Source organism: Lactuca serriola, chromosome 5, assembly GCF_051521515.1.
Source record: "Lactuca serriola cultivar US96UC23 chromosome 5, Lser_US96UC23_V15, whole genome shotgun sequence".
Classification (NCBI taxonomy): domain Eukaryota; kingdom Viridiplantae; phylum Streptophyta; class Magnoliopsida; order Asterales; family Asteraceae; genus Lactuca; species Lactuca serriola.
In genome coordinates, this window is record NC_136412.1 from 299,635,258 (window position 1) to 299,650,928 (window position 15,671).

Sequence of the window (15,671 nt, forward strand, 5' to 3'; positions counted from 1 at the left end):
AGGATGAACAAAGGAATCTATAGATTCCAAATTTTTCATTGTACAAACACATGTATATTCATTCAGTTACTTTAGTGTGCAATTGGTGTTGGTAATTATATAACAAAACTAGTCCCTGACAAGGTGAATCAGAAACGTGAAGCATAAATCATAGAGTAAATGGTGACGAAATTTTATTGTATTCAGACCTTGAATTATTTATCTCAATAGTTTTCATCTTCATTGTGTTAGTTTATGAATTATGTTATTAGGTTGCTCTTTTTGTTCTAAGATAACACTTTTAATCTTAGGATTGCCTTTAGAACACCCAATTATTGGTTTCAAGTTGCAAAATGGGAAATCACTCAAAAGATGGATTGGTTGAGAGCATGTTGGTGGATCAAACTTCCATGGGTCTTGTGGTGCTAATCACATGGCATTTAATATATAAACTGAAAAACTATTATATAAGATATTTTCCTAGATTTTAGCATATTTTACACGTTTTTGAGGAAATTACTCTCAATGGATGATGTAATTTTATTAAGAAAGATTTTGTGTAATATTTTATAGAATATTGTAACTTTGTAGTGTAAACTTTGTTGGGAAATTATTGTGAAATATAGTTAGATACAAAATAGTTATTTTGTAGTTAATTTTCTAAGAATTTCATTACGAAATTGTTCCGTAGTAAGAAGACTGATATTCAATCCCAAAATCATAGTATCAAGGACTTAAATGATATAAGTGAGGCCTTGAAGTAAATATATTAGAGACCGAATATGCTAGTATCAAGACTAATACTTAGTCTTTGAAATATAGTATCCAAGACTAATATGACATAAAATAGAGATTTTAATGAAACATATTGGAGAATGAATAATATATTTTAAAGGACTGATATTCAGTCCCTAAAAGATAGTATTAGGGACTAATATGACATTAAATCGCAGATTTGATGAAAAAAATTAGTGTATGAATGAGATATTATCAAAGACTGATTTTTTGTCTTTGATACTTAAATGTATTAGGGACTGATTTCCAGATACATAAAAAATCGACTATCTAGGACTAGATTTCGGGGAGTAGCAAAGGGACTAGCTAAATCAGATTCTCATCAAAGACCTATTATTGACCATCAGAGACTAATGTCAGACTTTGATACCGCTTTTTCTTATAGTGTCATCCCTTGTTTATCCTTATCGAACCCTCCGTCTCTAAGAGAAAGTGTTAATGTATCTCACATCAATATAATCTTAGACTCCACGTAGATCTTACATAGTCTTATAAGGTGTATATATATATATATATATATGTTGGAATCCCCCCACTCAATAAGGGCTCTTATGGAGAGAGACAATCTTGAACTTCACATATATATCTCACAAGAGCAATATACACTCTGGGTAAGCTTTGGGAATACAATTAAGAAACGGGATATAGTTATTTCCACATATAGAGAATATGCCCGTCCCTCTGGAATAATGTACCACAACGTTCCCAATATATACTCAAGTCACTCTCCTCGTCAGACACATAAAATACATCGATCAACTCTCTCTCTCTCTCTCTCTCTCTCTCTCTCTCTCACACACACACACACACACATACACATACACATACACAAAATATATAAGTATTTCCCCTCCTTTGCTCTTTGAACGCAATCCTACTTAACTGCCCGATATCCCCCAAAATTTGCCTAAAGGTTCATGGTCATGTTGTGATCATGTACTTAGCTTGTTAAAGGTAGTTGCTAGCTGATCCAGATCATTACCCATTTACCCGAGCATACTCGGGAAATTTTTGTGGGTGTATTTTTGTAAAGCTTTTGATTAAATAGTTTTGTAATATTGCAAGTATATAGCAATATCACTCCAGTTAATTAGTAAAGCTTCTCGAAAGCGTTTTCTTAAATTTTAATTTTAAAAAATAATTTTGAAGTCTATGTAAGTCCCAGTTGCTTTAGTGTCCTTAATGGTTGTGGTAGATTTCTACATTTAAATGTAATTTATATTATGATTTTGAAGGGTTGTAGGCACGGTATTGTTATAACTTATTAGTCAAAGAATTAGTAAAAATATGTACAAGTGTTGTTATTGTTTAATATAGGACTATGTATGCTGTAAAGTTTTATAAAGTACTTATCAATATAATTGAAAATAATATTATAATTATTGACGTAGCTATGTTCCATTGGGATGCACGTCTTACAAAACCATAGGTAACCAAAAGCCGGTTTGTATTTATTTTAAAACAGTCCCACACCCCGTCGTGATCATCTCTACAGCTTGTACGCAAGTCTTTATGGGGTAATATACCTACTAAAAGCGTGTTTATGTGTACATGTAAGTATTAACTTTAGACATTACATATATAATAAAGTATAAAACAGATTTATTTCTTACTCCAAACATTTAAACAATTAAAAAACAATGTATATACTAGATAAATACACAACTTATGTCATAATAAAATTATGAAATTAAACTCGACTGCTTTAACATTTTTAGTTAATAAACTACTAATTAATACTGTAACATTTTGGATGGAATTCAAATATGCAAAAATTTATATTGCTAATTAATCTGTCATATATTTAATGCAACAGAAATATATGTTGTATATCTATTCTGAGTTTTATATGTGGAATAGGGTGTGCACAATATTTTTGCTTAATTGGCTTCTTTTCCATAATAACACACTCATTAAATTTAACATGAAATTTTACAACAGAAAGAAAATATATTAAGGCAGCAAGAATGTCAAAATGAAGGACAAGGTCAAGATATATTATAAAACCAAGTCAAAGAATACAAGATTCATTTTGGTAAGGTGCATATGCTGGAAAAAGGCTATATAAACCATCAAGAAATCACCACCATCACCATCACCATTAACCAACAAACCAAGCAAATAGAAACATTCACCAGATTGAAAATGGCAGGTTTTCATGCATTGGTGATGGCTGTTTTGGTGATGGGAATAGCATTCCATTCCACCCTGATTGATGCAACTATTGCCAAAAGCATGTATTTCAATTGGGGTGCTCACCATTCTTCAATTCTAGGCAATGGTGATGACCTCCGACTTGTTTTGGACCAAACATCAGGTATACAATATGGATATTAAAGAATGGGATGTTTGATTCCGACTCCGATCTTAATTCTAATTCCAGTTCCAACTTTCACATACAGGATCAGGCATCCAATCAAAGAGGGCGTTCCTGTTTGGAAGCATTGAGATGCTAATCAAGTTGGTGCCAGGCAACTCTGCTGGAACCGTGACAGCATATTATGTAAGTTCAAGATCCATCATAAAATATAGGGATAATATAAAAAGATAGCAACATACTTTCATCTAGATAGATATGTATATAACATCCTACTTTCACTTCTTTCTATTTGAAGATTGTAGCTTCAAAAGTATACACAACAAAATATAAGGAAAACGACGAAAAAGAAAAAAAACATTATATCTTCGGCACTTTCACCGTTTAACCACTAATGTTATACTTTTTTCAATCAAACAATATTAGAAGTTTCAAATATTTTTTAAAATTAACTATTATGACCTATTATATTAATCATGATGACCGGTTATAATAACAAGTCAAAATGGTTAAATTGGAAAATGGGTAACTTTTTTATACTTTGATAGAAAAAAATTAAGTACAAGTAGCTAAACCTTAAAATTGTCAAAAATGTAATGGTTTTTCTATGATTTCCGTAAAGTATATACAATTATAGAAATGGAAATTGGTTTGTGTATGGATGACAATACCATAATTACGTTTACTCTTCAAAGTACAACGCTATAAAAGAAAGAAATATATGTTTGATGGTACAATAAACAAATCAATGAAAACACGATATTTCATGCATTTAACTCTAAAAAACAAATGAAGATTGTATAATTTCATAAACAACTTTAAACACAAAGTTGAACAATGATCACAGTTGTCTTCTACGGGTGCTAAACATGATGAAATCGACTTTGAGTTCTTGGGTAACTCAACAGGAGAACCATACACAGTCCACACAAACATCTACACTCAAGGTCAAGGCAACAAAGAGCAACAGTTCAAATTATGGTTTGACCCAACTTCCGGATATCACAACTACACCATTCACTGGAATCCTACACAAGTAGTGTAAGTAAAAACCAAATCGAAGTACCGAATTCTACATCTTTAATGATTTTTTAATTGTTATTTTAATATTGTTTATGTATTGCAGATGGTATGTTGATAGCATGCCTATTCGGGTGTTCAGAAACTATGAGAGTGAAGGGATTGCGTACCCAAATCAACAAGGGATGAGAGTTTACTCCAGTTTATGGAACGCTGATAATTGGGCGACTAGAGGTGGACTGGTCAAGATTGATTGGACTTCAGCACCTTTTGTGGCTAGTTATCGTAGGTTTAGAGCAAGAGCTTGTAAGTGGAATGGACCTGTTAGTATTAGTCTGTGTGCTATTCCCACCCCCGGAAACTGGTGGATGTCTCCTGTCTACAAGCAACTGAGCAATGGTCAACAGGCTCAACTCAAATGGGTGAGAGACAACTACATGATCTATAACTATTGCACTGATTTTAAACGGTTTAAAGGTCAGATCCCCCCTGAATGCTCTAAGCCACAATTCTAACCAGAGGATGATTAATTTCAAGTCTATTTTATTTCAATATTTTGAGATTCTTTCATTGCGTTATGGTCACTTTTTTTCTTTTGTATTCCTCATATATTTGTTCCCAAAAAATGTACTTATCATATTTTAATTTCTCAACTATTATTTATTGTATACTTTATTAGTGTTTAATATTTTTGTTTACATCAACTATAGACTCTTTTAAGCACTTGATGATTCTAGTTTACATCAACTATGGAACCTATTTATGAGTTGGTAATAAGTAGGGTGATGCTGGAGGATTATTTTACCACAATCAAATATGTTTGAAGTTTCTAAAGATGAAACAACACAAGTTAAATGAATCGGAAGGTATGTAGAGCCTATGGTACCGAATGAAACAACTAACGAAGCAAAAATAAATAATATGCTTTAGACAATTGCCTCAAGTATTTACACAAGCCGCTATTGTGAACCCAACTATAGATTTTTCCTTGTCGGAATTTAAACAAATAGCATAGCCAATGCCTCAGAATAAACCTAAGAAGACCGCTCATTTGCACCAACTGCAAATACTCTAATTCTAAAAGAGGTCTACAATATCATTTGATGTTTATAACCACGGAACAAATAAGAATATACACGACGTTAAATTTGAGGAATAGAGCATCAAGATATGGTACTATATCATATGATTGATCATCACGAAATGTGGGTAATTTTAGTGTTATCAACATAGTTTAGTGTAATTGTTATTATTATCGAGACAGGTCGGGTTCAGTAACCATCCGAGACGGGAGGTGCAGCGTGCACACTCGGAGTGTTAATGTGAACTTGGGTATAAAGGGGGGGGGGGGGGGGGGCTCCTGGATATAGGTTTCGAAAGGGCAATGCCCATGGAAGGGTCTAAGGGCAGCGCTTGAATGGGGTAAGCCTCAGGCCTCAGTCATGTAATCGAGAGTGTTGATTGTTCGGGGAGACAACCCAAGCGCTAGGAGTTGTATGGATATGTGTTAGGACTATTGTCCCTGTTGAAATACTATGGATGTGTTGATAAAGATACTGCTTCATTTTAGAGTAGTAGTGTTCCTTGTTAAGGAACTAGCCGGTTTTATACATGAATAAGGGAGAGAATGATCTTTACCCTTAGAGGGTTGGCATTAGAAGTTGCGGATCATAAATTTCATATTTTTGGAAGTTTTCGTAGAGAATTGTGTTGAATCTTTATGCCCAAAAATTATTATTAAGTGACATATGATCCTATAGCGTCACACATTCATCAAATTGGTACTTATTAAATATTTATTAAGTATTTGATATTAATAAATAAATTCAACTCTTCTGTTTAATTAGAAAAAAATATTTTCTTATGAAAACAATAACAAAAGAAAGACCAAACTAGTAATTATATCATATAGTATGATTTATAAGTCATGTGCAGAATTTTGGACACTTTGGTTCATCATGGTTTAGTTAATTAATTAGTCTTTGGTTAACTAGTCAATAAATTTTGTCTTCTTCTATTGATCCTATGGCCAAAAGTATGAAGAGGTTATGGAGGTTGCTTGTCAACCTCCATATCTTGCATCCATGCCTTGTCTCCCTTGACTTATTGCTTTATAATACTTTAGAGTATTATAATGAAATGGATTTACCTTGAGTGATATATAAAAGGAGAGTGTTTGCATGGAATTTAGCTACTTCTTTTTCTAATCTTTCTCTCTAAAAAACCGTAGGTAGTAAGAGCATTTGAAGCTCTCTTACTTTTGAAGTTATTGCTTTGGTTTTGGGTACCATTTTATGCATCTTTTAGGTTTTTTTTTTTTTTTTTTTTTTTTTTTTTTTTTTTTTTTTGAATTTACCATCATATTTTGTACATATGCATGCCATTAGTTTAAATAATTTTCCGCTCATGTGTTTTATCAGAATTCCCGTATTGCTAGCATTTTTTTGTGTCATTTTCAGATATTTCGAGTGCAGCGGTATTTGGGCGCAGTTGGATGCATATTTGTAGACTAAATGAAGTTGGAACTGAAGGAGGATTCTGAGCAATGCTTAGAAGCTATTTTGGTCAAGAAACATTCAATCGAACTGATTTTACGAAGATAGATTGATACAATCTAAAGCTTAAAGGATGTTGCTGGCAGCTTTGACATCCTGTCAGTATTTTGACCATATCTCATGACTCTTAACTCCGATTGACGAGATTCCAAATGTTCCGGAAACTAGAAAAAATTTCAGACGAATTTATTGTTTCATTAAACATAATAATCACGACGAAAACGGTCCAAAAAGCCAAAAATGCGGTCGTATTTTTCACTTCTGCGATCGCATAAATTCATCGAAGTTTCCAAGGGTCAAAATAAGTCATTTGGAAGTTATCTGAAGAAAAAAACCAAAAAAATGCGATTGCAATTTCCAGTTCTATGATCGCATTTTTATGTTGTGACTCTTGAAACTACAGAAATAACATCATACATCATTTAAGGGAAAATATGGAAAAAACCTTAATATCTGTGATCAGATATCTGATTTCTGTGATCGCATTTTTCGTTAACTTTCTTCGGAAGCTTCTGTCTTGCGTATAAATATGTGCCTCATGATTAGATTCGAATGTTAGATGGTTCCACACGACTAAAAAACTTCTGAAGGCGATTTCTGATACCTTTCAATGATTTTTGAAGATCTGAAGGATATGAATAACCTCACATACTTAGTTTAGATGATTATTCGGTTAATGTTTCTCTATATTAGTTTAGATTCATTTTTGAGCTTAATGAATGTTTGATTTTAATTCTTGTTAGTCTGATCACCTAGCTAGGATTTTTATCATTCCAGTTAATAAGTTAATGGAATCCATAATTGTTCTTGCCAACTGGTAATAAGTAAGAAGCATCAGATTGGTTCCATGTTGGTGATTTAACTCTGGTATAAACTGTAAAAATCATATATTTATGGTTATGAGCTTGTGTGAAGTATTGGGTATTGCTGGGAATTCTGAACAGATCATAATGTTGCTCTTCTGATTTAATTAAGAGCTTGTTTAATTGAACACTAAAAGTGTGGGTTAAATAGACCCTGATAGGATCCCTGTAACATAATTTGGCGATTCCAGAGGTACCAGACGAAGAAAATACGATTTTGGAGGTGTTTCTTCTCCGATTTCAATGATTTCTGAAGATCTGAAGACTGTGGGTCATCTCCTACATTTAGTTTCATAAGATTAGTTGTTTGATGTCTCTTTTCATTTGTTTTTATCAGATTTTAGCCATGTCTGGCTAAAACCTTTAGTTTCAGTGCTGCAAGACAAGTACTTTTCATATGATTGATCATTAGATCTGATTTTTGGTTTGTGTTTCTATCTAGAGTCTTTAGTTTTGTTCTTAATGAATGTTTGATTTTGATTCTTGTTAGTCTGATCACCTAGCTAGGGTTTTATCATTCCAATTAATCAGTTATAGAATACGTAATTGTTCTTATCAACTAGTAAAAGTAACAACTAATAAATCAGTTCCATGTTTGGGATTTGACTTTATTATAAACTTGAAAAATCATATCTTTACGCTTCTGAGCTTCTGAGAAGTATTGGTTATTGCTGGTAATTTTACAAAGAACTTAAAGTTGCCTTTCTGATTTAATTAAGAGCTTGTTTAATTGAATAATAAAAAGTTAGGGTTAATTGAAGAGCTTGTTTTGATTAACTAGTTTAGGTAAAAGAGAAATTACTAGAGATTGTTAGTTTTTCTCAGTACCAGCTTACATAGAACACATCTCAAATAACCAGGTCAATGTTGATTGCATGATTAGGAAAGTCGCAGCAGAGCTGAAATCGTTTTTAATATTGATATTTGTTTAACTTAATATCACTGCATTTTTAGTTTTTAGTTTACAATCAAAAAACCCCCTTTTATATTCTGATTCTTGACTAGATGTGCCTGATGCCAAAATGCACTGACTTTTAGGCTGTGTCCCTAAGGATTCAACCTTGCTTCCCTGTGCTATATTTTTAGTGCAACCAGCAGTGATAAACTTATTTGTTTAATACGTGTGCGACAGCTTGTTAAAAGACCTCTAGAAATTACCACACCACAAGGCAGTCCCTTGTGGAACGAACCAGACCCAACATTTCCATTTTTCCAAAACTACCCCAATCTTCACCTTCAAATAGCCCCTTTAAAACTTACTCGTCACCATCCTCAGTTAAATCCAAGAAAACAGATTCTTATGAAATCCAATCGGAAAAATCGGAAATTCCAGAACCTTCAGAATCTGAAAATCAAGCATGAGTGATGCACGAGAAGAAGCAGAAAAGACTTTTAGAGAGTGGGTCACTCAAGAGGTCAATCAAAAACATCTTTCCATTACTTTTCCAGAATGAAGCCGCATGATGTTACTGGAGATCAGATAATGTTAAGGACATTACCCTTTTTAGTTGAAGACTCAGCAAGAGAATGGTTGTACGAGCTCCCATCCAGATCGATCACCACTTAGAGAGAACTCGCAAAATTGTTTTTAGAGAAGTATTTTCCAGAAACACGAGTTTCCAGTCTCAGAATAGAAATCTTGGTATCAAACAAGGAAAAAGAGATGACCTACACACTTACTACAAGAGATTTAAAAAGCTGATGGTTCGGTGCCCCTAACATGGGATTAGTGATTATCAGTTCTATAAGTGCTTCTGTGAAGGTCTGAAACCCATGGAGCGACGTCTAATAAATGCTTCGAGTGGTGGTTCTTAGGCGATATGACCCCAACCGAAATCCGGGACTTAATCGAGATGTTGGCGATAGAGTCCAAGCATTCCGAAAACAAAGACGAGTGGTATACTGATCATCTACGAGGTATCAAAGAAGTCATCAATACTCATTTGGAGTCCTAAATTTCTGTGTTGACGAAAGCTATTCTATTATTAACAAAGGAAAAAGCAATTGGGAAGAAGCAATGTGGTATCTGCCTGAATACTTAACATCCAACATATATGTGTCCAATATTGCAAGAGGATGTTGCTTTAGTCAAAGCTGTCAGAGGATACCAGCAACAGAGGATTTATAACCAGCCTCCAAAATATTATCAAAACAATAATTTCAGCCAAGACACAAAAGAAACACATAAAACGAATAAAAATAAGAAAAAAAAAGAAATTGTTTGCACAGTGTCCACGGCATGGGGAAGCGTGACCTTAGCGTGGCGAGCTGTAAAATAGAAAAATATTAAATCATAAAATAGAACAATAAATTAACTTTTTATGCATTAAATTCCACACAAAGGATCGATAAATATAAGTATAATAAAATCAACTACTTTATGAAACTGTTCCTCAACAACGACACCAAAAACTTCATATGCACTTTATATACCGGTTTTGAATTTATAAACCAACTATCTAAACTAGCTAATGCGTTAGGCAGTATAACTAATCAAGTAGTAGTATATTAAAAAGTAGGATGTTGAACACAAAGGGAACGGGAATGATTAAAAGCTAATTTATCTACTAAAGTTAACTAATTTTAAAGCAATTAGACAATGGTTTTTCTCTGGTTTTACAAGTGCAACTTACTTGAAAACAGTTATCATAAAAAACAATTAAACCAAAAAAAGCGATTCAAGTTAAGGTTTTAAGCAAGATATTAAAGAGACTACCATTTAGGTACCATTCACACTATTCCTATGGTTGATTTCTTGGAAAGTGCTATGGATTATGTTGTTTGTGGCCTACCGATTCCAAAGTTTATTAAACTTTATGATGAAATGAATAATCCTTTAGTAAAACTAATGCATTCATACATTGATCCGGTGAATAAAAAAATATGAATGTTGGTATTAACTTTGATTTATGCTAGACTTGAACTAATGGTTGATATTAATGGATAATAACATCAATTCAATACATGAATGATCATCACATATTAGCTTCCAAATTAATTTACCTACTTTTCTATGTAACCCTAGGTTTCTGATCAAAACACTAGTCTTACAACTTTGATGTTCACAAATTCATAACATTTAAGTTTATCAAATAAGAATGATCATATAATTTAGAAAAACTGAACAATAAACATAAAAAGTAGTTATCATTAACACACAAGGGTCTTTAACAAGTAATCATAACAAATAAACAACTAGCAAAAATCCAAGATCTAATAAATCAACACATAGTCATAATGATCCTGTACTCTAAACAGAAGATAGGCTTTTTAGCCCATGGTTACCGGAAACAAACACTTAAAATCGAAGTTCACAATGGAAATAATAATGAAGAACAAAGTAAACAAGGTTTAGAAGTATTATATCATTATATCTCTTTGAAAACCAAACCTCAATCGAAATATGATCTCCTTCTATCTTCTAGCACGTCTCTAGCCTCCAAAATTGGAAAATAACTTAAAGCGTAACGTAGGGTTGGGAGATTAGACGAATATTTATAGCTTTCTAAATCAAGTCCCCACGCCGTGGCTAAAGCCTCCACGGTGTCGCTGGCATTATTCACATGTGTTTGTCAAATTTGTTTGATGGTCGCAAATTTTATTCTCCCCATGTCGTGGCCAAAGCCTCATTGTCGTGGGTTTTAGACTCCTTAGGTAATTCTGTCTTTGGTTGGTCTTCGGTTAACCATCTTTTTCCCACTTCCAACTATACATTTTGCTTCCTTTTAATCTCGAGCATGTATTCACTGCTACAAAAACAAAATTATTAAGTACCTTTTTTTTCAATATTGAGCATGAATGTAGCAAAAAGTATTAACAAAATGCATTAAATATATAACTAATTATGCATATATCAAAAATACCCCACACTTGACTTTTGCTTGCCCCACAACAAAACTGATTTTATTATTATAATCATCACATCAAAACCCTAGTCACCAAAATCATGCAAAACAATCCATTTTAAGCCTATCCATTACATCAAGACCGCAGTGCATATAGTTGGGTCTAAATTTCCTAAGAAGTTCCCAATCCTAAATACTTACAATCCTCATAAACACATCCCCTCTTATTTTGAACAACATTCATTTTATGCATCCCTCTTAATATATCCTCGAAAATCTTTGTTCACCTCAAGGTAATTTTTGATTAAGCTCCCAAGCACACATAAAGAAAAATAACCTCGAAAAGAAAATTACAATAAAATAAAATACTCAATGGACTTCATGGCGATTTTGTACTTTCTTCTTCAAACTTTATAAGCTTTGTTCACTCAAAATTTATCCTTTTTTTAACTAACTTTTTTCACACAAAACTAAATACCTAAGAAAAATATATGCTTAAGTAAGTGACCTTAATCTTCAACCCTTATTGGTTAGAGGTATTAGTCTAAAGTGCGATGACTACTTAAGCATTCATCCATACATTTCTGGTACACAATGCTAAACATATTATTGATGGTTTTACATGTAATAATGTGGAAAATATCTTAAACTCTTAAAGGTACATGCAAACTAATTAGATCTATGTCATAACTCAATTGAAGCAACAAACCATTAAACAAGAAAATTCTAACCCTTGTAAAAATGGAAATTCATAAGGATAATTAACATACCTCTAGTTTGTTATGGTAAACAAAACATTTGATCAATCCTATAGCCTTTTGAAAACTAGCTTCAATTTTGTGAAAGTCTCTAATAGTTCACACCTACAACACAAGAACCCTAGAAGATTTAGGATAGAGTGGAGAACTATCTAATTTTCGGCTTTGGCTTGTCTGAATGCATTGGCCGAAAATTCCAAGTCCAAGGTCCTATTTATAGATGACTAGGAAACACCTGGAAATCCTAATTTGAATTAAAATAATATTATTTCAAATAAGGTAGTTATCTAGTTCCTATTTTATCCTCATGAAAGCTTCCAGACGGTTCCAAGAGAGCCTCCAAACTGTCAACCACAAGGACGGTTCTAGAACCTATTCTTTGCTCAACTTTTGAACAATTACAAATCTAGTCCTTCAAATTTTAATTAATTCTAATTAGCCCAAAATTAATTTCAAATTAATTCTAAAGTAATTATAACTACAATTAATTAATATATTAGTCATATAATTAATATTTTAATAAATCATTTATCTCTCTCTAAAATCAATCTAGGCAATTTCATGGTTATGAGGGCAGCCCAAAAAGGAATTTACTCATATTCATCAATATTATACCAATTTAGTTAGGACCTTAGACACCTTAATCCAGCAGTCTCTCACTTTGATAAGTCGCTAACTACAATTGCCTGTATAACTCCGAATAACCGGTAACGAGTGTTTTCAAGACTCTACCATACTATATTGGTCCCAAGATAAGTGATTTCCTATTAGAATGAAAATGAGACATGGATTAGAATCAATCTCCTATCCAAGATTTTGTTTCGAGATACTCTCGTTTTGTGATGATGTCATCAAACTACTAATGGAACACATCAATTGGTCCTGGATGGGCCCAACACTATATTGTCAACATCAAAACACCTAGGGGTCCAAAGATATTACTTTTCCTATTAACGAAAAAGGAAGGAATAAACTTTAGCTATATAATCATTTAATTTCACTCATTAAGTCATACATGGAAATACTCTTTCTAACACCTAGTTACGAGATACGTTCGATCAAACCAATGCACAACCAACTCGCGAAATATGACTTACACACATCCATCTTAAGAATAGAGGATATTATCGTCTTAGAATTACTTGTGATTAAATCCATGAAGTAATCTCTAAGAATAGAAGATATTATCGTCTTAGAATTACTTGTGATTAAATTCATGAAGCAGTCATCAATTTTGCAGCAATTCCAATGCAATGTCCAGTCTAAATGGACAATTTACTGACGATTCATAACAATCTTAAATCATTACTTACTTCCAAAGTATGACCAACTATGGAATTTCGGATAACTTAATATTCAGGAAGTAAATTATGCAAAGTCAAACGTAACAAAAATTAATCGACAAATAGCATCAAACACATTGAATTTGAAGAAATATCTATTTAATTAATCACTATTCAGTTACAAATTTATTGTTATATAGTTTCGAAATAACTTCTAAAATATAATATCAACTCTTTGTCCAATGCTTTTAACATGCTCCATGTCTGCAACGACCGAAAAATTCCAACCAATTTAAATTTTTTCAAAAACAACTTGATTCCATTAAAGTTATTACAAAAAGGTTTTCAATACAATTTATCTAAAGTATTCCCAGAATCACATCACGACAAAACATGAGGAGCGGTACGATCACGCCTTTGCCTTGCCACGGTCTCCTGAAGAACCTGAAAAACATTAAACCACAACTGTAAGCCCGAAAGCTTAGTGAGATATCCCCAAAATACCAACCACATATACCATACACGCATAACCTGCCATAACATATCCGATCACAGAACAGCCATGCACTTCGGGTCTACTGTGTGGCTGGTCCGCCGCACCGGCCAACAGTCCACCTGGTCCACCCTCCGAGTCTAGCCATATACATCGAGTCTGTAGTGTGATTGGTCCGCCTGCACCGGACCTTCAATCCACCCGGTCCACTCTCTGAGTCTACAGTATGACTGGTCCGCCCGCGCCGGGCCTTCAGTCGGCCTGGTCCACTCTCCGAGCCTCGGCACGTCTGGTCCGCCCTCTTGGGGCCTACAGCCTATCTGGACCGCTCGCTGGGCCTTCGGGACAATCGGTCCGCTCTGGGTATCTTGGCCTACAGCACAAAGCAGGACCCGTCTCAACCCAACTCCAGTCCAAACAACCATGTGCACATAAACATACAATCATATAACAATTAACAGTCAACAAACCGATCAAACAGATCACATAACATATCATCATCCTAACCAGGATACCGACCTAACCGGTCACTAGCATAGCATCACCCTACATCTCAGGATACCGATCTCAACCAGGTCTCTAACATATACCATCCTAGCTACCAGGATGCAACATATCAAAGCAATAATATACAAAAAATACCCGGATCTTAATTCGATAAAGGGCCGGCCTTGGTGCCTTAGACCCTATTGATATAGTGAGGATAACTCACCTCGAAACTGCCGGCTGAACGGATAACTCAAGCTGCTCCGACTACTAATAGGATCTCCACCACTCGCCAACCACCAATACATTGAACTTAAAACAATATTTAATAATTACCAAAATGCCCCTGGAAATCAACTAGTCAACCCTTGGTCAAAGACAGGGTCAAAGTCAACCCCTGACTGACATTACTCGCTGAGTCAACCCGATGACTCGCCGAGTCCCTATACACAGAACTTCCCCAATTCGCAACTCAACTCGCCGAGTCACCCCGAGACTCGCCGAGTTCAGCAACGCTGAGTCCACTCGCATACAACTCACCGAGTCATCCCTTGACTCACCGAGTCACAGCTCTACCAAAAGAAACTTAGATCCCTCGACCAAACTCGCCAATTCCAAGAACAGACTCGCCGAGTCTACGACTATCTTCAACCTACTCGTCGAGTTGTTCTTCCAACTCACCGAGTTCCAGGCCATCTTCATCCAACTCGCCGAGTTGTTCTTCCAACTCGTCGAGTTCCAGCCTATCTTCAAGCAACTCGCCGAGTCCACCCATGTGACTCGCCGAGTACCACCGGATCTGAATCCATACAGAGGCTTTCCAAGCCATGCAGATGATCCAAACAATAGATCTACCCTTCCTAAGGCCATCCATCACGTAAAGTGGCAAACTTTACGTGAATCCAAGGAGATCTAGGCATTTTCACTCTAGGGTTTGGGTTTGGGACAAGATAGCTCCTTCAATCACTCAAAAACAGGGACTTTTATGCATTCTAACCCTTCTCCATTCCAGATCTGAGGTAGCAACCTCAGATCTAACCTCTAAACTCGAATACACCAAAGGATATGATCTCTAACACCTCCAAAAATGATGAATCTAGATAATAGCAGCTCAAACAATGAAATAATACCTCAAAAGGAAGCTCCAAGAGAAGATTAATCCGGATCCTTGCAAAGCCCTTTGATCCAAGTCTCTTCTCCTTCAAGATTTCTTCAACAACCACTTCTCCAAGCTCCAATTGCACTCTAATCCGTCACAATCATGGCTCAGGGCTATT

At 34.5% G+C, this 15,671-nt stretch overlaps 1 protein-coding gene across 1 annotated transcript; it reads left to right on the top strand.

Moving 5' to 3' along the window:
* The first annotated feature begins 2,785 nt into the window (after positions 1 to 2,785).
* LOC145054751 (putative xyloglucan endotransglucosylase/hydrolase protein 26) lies at positions 2,786 to 4,781 on the top strand. Its single transcript, XM_079003002.1, has 4 exons — positions 2,786 to 3,091; positions 3,177 to 3,277; positions 3,939 to 4,132; positions 4,218 to 4,781. Exons 1-4 carry the CDS (start codon positions 2,821 to 2,823, stop codon positions 4,624 to 4,626), a joined length of 975 nt encoding a protein of 324 aa, XP_078859128.1. The 5' UTR covers positions 2,786 to 2,820; the 3' UTR covers positions 4,627 to 4,781.
* Positions 4,782 to 15,671: the final 10,890 nt, after the last annotated feature.